The 5,207-nt window shown below is 35.7% G+C and overlaps 1 protein-coding gene across 3 annotated transcripts in view; it reads left to right on the top strand.

The window, feature by feature from the left end:
* Positions 1–280: 280 nt before the first annotated feature.
* Positions 281–5,207, top strand: part of LOC121387096 — a 30,359-nt gene continuing 25,432 nt past the window's right edge. The window contains exons 1-2 of one of the 3 annotated variants that reach the window (XM_041518119.1): positions 281–412; positions 4,233–4,318. In XM_041518119.1, coding sequence (XP_041374053.1) covers positions 4,295–4,318 — 24 coding nt within the window. In that variant the 5' untranslated portion in view covers positions 281–412; positions 4,233–4,294. Of the gene's footprint in view, positions 413–451; positions 2,842–4,232; positions 4,319–5,207 lie in introns of those variants that run through there. The other 2 variants (XM_041518117.1, XM_041518118.1) reach the window with 2 other exon arrangements.

Below are 5,207 nucleotides of genomic sequence, written 5' to 3'. Positions count from 1 at the left end.
CCTGTACATAACGACGTCATTATTATTCCAGGGATATAAAGTGACGTCATTAGGAAATGTTTGTTAACAAATGCACCGACAGTATAACGTCATTATTATGAAGATGAACATCTGCACCATTCGTGAAATGTTACATCAAACATTTGCACTAATAAATAGATGTTTTGACATTGTGTAGTAGCGTTATATGTGTATAATACTGTGTTCGGGTGTGTTCGGAAACTTATAAAAACCACGTGATAATGACGTTGTTGAACCGTCGTATGTTGCTATGAGATACCATTGTAATTTCGTTCATTGTATTTGTGCCAAGTTGTATTCGATTTTAATAATAATTGAAAAAAATAAAAATAAAATTCCGGAAGATTCCCTTTATACCTAGAAGAAAACAGAATTAAGAACAAAACAGCAGGTAACTGTGAAACCATTTAATATACAAACGGACTGACACATCTTTCCAAACATAAAAATAACCGCGAACTGAGAAACCGAAGGGAAAGCAAGTATTGTTTTAGTAGGGACCGCGGACACTTTCTAAATATGACAAGAATGATAACGATTTTTTTGCTGTACACATGGAATACATTTTAAAGAACTATTTTCAATAAAAACAAACAAATTTATTATTTAATTGGCCCTAACCCCCTAAAATGGAAATTTTCCATTAAGGGGAAATAACTCCGTTTATCAACAATTGACAGAAGACCAAAAACATTGGCACAGTGAAATGTTTTTAAATTTAAGCCTTATTTGGCAAATATTTCCACTAAATTGTCATGAAAATAGTCCTAAATGTTTTTTCAATGCTGAAAAAGGACCATGCACTTGCCTCAAGTAGCTATATATGGCACATGAATTCAGTTCCAGTATATCCAGGGCTGGTCAAAAGTACTTGTCCGCTCGCCCCAGACGAGTAAAAAGTTGCTCGGACGAGCAAAATTTACAATTCAGTCATCCACCGGGCAACCAAAATTTCCAAACACAAAATGTCTATTTATCTCTTTTGTACACTTGCAATTTTTGTAATTCCGTAGTCTGCAGCAAGCATGCGTCCGTCATGAAATGAATATTATATCGATTAGCGTATTTGACCGGAAGTAGGCCCACGTCTTTGAATAAGCGCCCCTCCATTTTGAAGGCATTTAAGAAATTAGGCATTTATTCGTAAATCATGGTATTTTATATCGGTGTACGTGAAGTAAATTGCTGAAAACGTTGAAGAAATCGAGGAAAAAGCTGTTTAGAACGTTACGATCCAGCACGTTACTAAAATGGATAAGTAGACTCTTTGTAAAGTTAGTTTTCGCTCAGGTCAGGGAATTCTCACCGCACGGTCGGTTTTTCACTAATGTAGTAGCGTTTCGTATTACGCAATTAGGTTGTCCATCTGCATGTTTTCGCATTTGTTTACCAATTAAATTGATGCATTAAATATACATGCAATTAACATTTAATTGACTAAATAAAGAACAGTGAGTAGGCGCGCGTGCAGGAAAATTAGTAACGTGATCAAAGCAGTCTTCGACTGAGTCTGTATGTCGGACTTACGTCGAAAGCGCCAAACGCCGGAATTTCTAAGGAAAACCGAGGTTATACTCCTCCTGAAAATTGTGAAAATTAAATGTCCAGAAATGCAATGTCTTTTATCTACAAGTAAAATTCATCCTAAAAAAAATAGAGGGGTATACTTTTTTAATATTTAAACTCATCCGTCATGAACCCTCCCTCTAAAAAACCCCAAAACAACCCAGAACACCCCCTCCCCCCAAAAACCCCAAAACAGTCTATCAAACAAAATAAATAATAATAATACTGTTATTCACTGTGAAATCATTAACCCAAAGTAGCATATTTTCGATGATCATTCTAAAGTAAAGTGTTAAAAGTTTTTTAAAAATCATAAACTCATTTCGGATTTCCAAATTTGCTTCATGCCGATAGCATTTTTTTTTTTTTTTTTACGTTCACAAATTAAAGGGAATAAACTTATTTAGCAATACAGGGCTTACAAGTGCTTTGTATGATGTGAAATTGTTGGAAACATACAGTTTAATTTTTATTTAAACTGCTTACATTTTGTGACAACTTAATTTTTTTCTGGACAAATGGAATTTGAGAGTTACTTGCCTGATGGGCAATTGAAAATTGAAGAAAGGGAGATGTGTAACATGCCATCAAAGTTATCTAATAATTCTAAACATCTAAAGTTTGTGTTGTAGTCAATGAGCAGTGGATTATCAACAGTTGTATCACAAAACTAGACACTTGTCACGATGACAGCACCACTATTTTTCAATAACAAGAGACAGGCTCCTTAATTTCTGACTTTGCAACTGAATATTTTTTTTTAAATATAGCCATTAAAATGAGTTCTGTGTTTTGCATACAGTTATATCAATGTATTTTGTACCAGTTACAACTATACTGATATTCTTGTAGTACTACAGATATATTGCCAACGAACATGTGGTTTTCAACCAAAGAAACACTGCAATGGACTGGGGTCAGTGTGTGCACTACCAGTCTTCCTATGCGGTCTCTAGTTTTAGTCCAAATCAGATGTATGGTAGCAAATTATGTGTCGGTTTTCAGAGTATCGATCATAATATGACTAGGGACCGTGGACACTGTCTTTCTATATAATATGACAATGATAGCCTACGCCCCTGTGGACTATATGGTTTACATGTGACAATAGGGTTAAAATGTATTTTAATTTGGAATTTATGGACCACCACACAACGTTTCCAGTTGTTTGCAGTTATTATTCTTCTAATAGTATATTGGTCATTCAGAAGTTATCGGGATGTTCCGCTTTAAGATATATACCACATCAAAAAGGTTAGAATATTACAGTTTACACAACTAAATTTAAAACTATATATTAAATTTAATGTTTATATTTTAATGATATATATATATATATATATATATATATATATATATATATATATATATATATACAGTAGAATCTCATTGGCTCGAACACTGTCGGTGCATCAAAGTCTGTTCGACCCATCGGGTAGTTCGAACCATGCATATTTCCGTAAAACTGGCTTGGGCGAGATGGTCCGATTGACTCATGAGTAACAAAGTCGCCGTCAAATGTCGGATGAGATACATATTTGTAACTATTATTTATCACCGTTAAATAAACAAATAACAAACACACTGGCAGTTTTTATTTATAAATATTTATCAATTTAAAAAATCGTTCTTTATTATGCTGTTGTAGAATCTTTTGCGACATATTGACAACATTGAGAAAAAATGAATGTGCACTAAGCAGAGGCGGAGGCCCTAAGCCTACCTGTTATTGTTGCAATCACTACATTACACTGATATCTCGTGTATTTCAAGTTAAAAGCAAAATATGCTGACGCTCATGCGTAAAATGATTAAAGTAAACCGGCGAGGCCTGCCTAGGCTCACTAATTGATTGGTGTTACATGCAAGGTTCATTCAGCTAACGATTATCGTAGTACAATTGTCTGTACTAGAAAGATAATTACCGATAGGTGCTAACTAAACAACATGATAAGTTTCCTCTGACTCCTCTACATGGAAACACCATCACTTATCTCATATGATCTAGGCTTTATTCGTTCCACTTCCGAATTTATAATAACTTACTCTGTGACTGACGTGAAAGGGTCGATGAAATTTTTTTACATAAATAATTTTTTGTATTTCATCGGACAGACTTAGTCGTTCGAGCTAAATATGTTTAATTTTACAGTTCGGACCAATAAACTGGTTCGAGAGAAAGCTTCTGTTCGACCCAAGGGGTATTCGACCAATCAGCACCAAAATAAAAGGGTTTAATAGAACAAAAAATCGGGACACTGTGCTCGGTTCGAGAATACCGGTAGGTTCGACCGTTGGGCGTTCGAGCCAATGAGATTCTACTGTATATATATATATATATATATGTGTGTGTGTGTGTATGTGTATGTGTATGTGTATGTGTATGTGTATGTGTATGTGTATGTGTAGTGTGTATCTATATCTATATCTATATCTATATATATATATATATATATATATATATACTAGGTTATGTCTCTGTCAATAATAACAAGAAAAACATAGTTATACGAGAGATCATTGCTTATCCGTGCTAAAAGCCACAATGCAAGGATATATATATAACATATACAGACACACACATATACAGACACACACACTTTCCCTGAAACTAGTGTCAAGAAATAAGTGCTTTTACATTGCAGCCCAAAGTTGCGAAGAAGTTAATTTCAACGTTGGAGTGCCCGATTCACGAAAGACGACAAAGATGGCAAATAGCTCGAAACCACAGGTAAATAAATATTTAGTGAATTAAATTTTAATATTCTAGACCACTGATTGATTTTCTTCATTCTTTTTTATTTTTAATATAAAAAAACCCCAATCTTTCCAACATGTCCAATGATTAATTTTGTTCGGACTCTCTTCTGTCAGTTTCCTCTGACTCTACATGGAAACACCATCACTTATCTCAGCTTTCTTCACACGTGCAGTTTCTGTACATCTCGCCACACATCTTGCTTCCTCTTTCTCTGCCACAAATAAAGCTGGTCTGAACTAACAGTGGCCGGTACATGGTAATTGATATGATATAGATTTTTACATGCACTTGTTAAAAATATTTCCCATTCCAGCCAGTGTACCCAGTGGTACAGACAAACTTTGTGTCAATCCTGGGAAATTACAGTCTTGAATAATGATCTTTTCCATAATTTGATGCAAAACATTTAACTAGTGTATCTTCTGTTCTACTGGAGGCATACGGCAGGGCTCGATGGGTTAGTGGCGGGCTCTCAAGATTTGCATACAGTGGTAAAGACAAACTTTGTCTCTCTAACCAAGGGGGGGGAAGTAGCCCAGTGGTAAAGACAAACTTTGTGTCTCTAACCAAGGGGTGGGAAGTAGCCCAGTGGTAAAGACAAACTTTGTGTCTCTAACCAAGGAGTGGGAAGTAGCCCAGTGGTAAAGACAAACTTTGTCTCTCTCACCAAGGGGTGGGAAGTAGCCCAGTGGTAAAGACAAACTTTGTGTCTCTAACCAAGGGGTGGGAAGTAGCCCAGTGGTAAAGACAAACTTTGTGTCTCTAACCAAGGGGTGGGAAGTAGCCCAGTGGTAAAGACAAACTTTGTGTCTCTAACCAAGGGGGGTGGGAAGTAGCCCAGTGGTAAAGACAAACTTTG

This window comes from Gigantopelta aegis, chromosome 13 (assembly GCF_016097555.1).
Source record: "Gigantopelta aegis isolate Gae_Host chromosome 13, Gae_host_genome, whole genome shotgun sequence".
Taxonomy (NCBI): Eukaryota; Metazoa; Mollusca; class Gastropoda; order Neomphalida; family Peltospiridae; genus Gigantopelta; species Gigantopelta aegis.
Note: the sequence above shows the minus strand (reverse complement) of the source record. Positions and strands in the feature narration are given on the sequence as shown.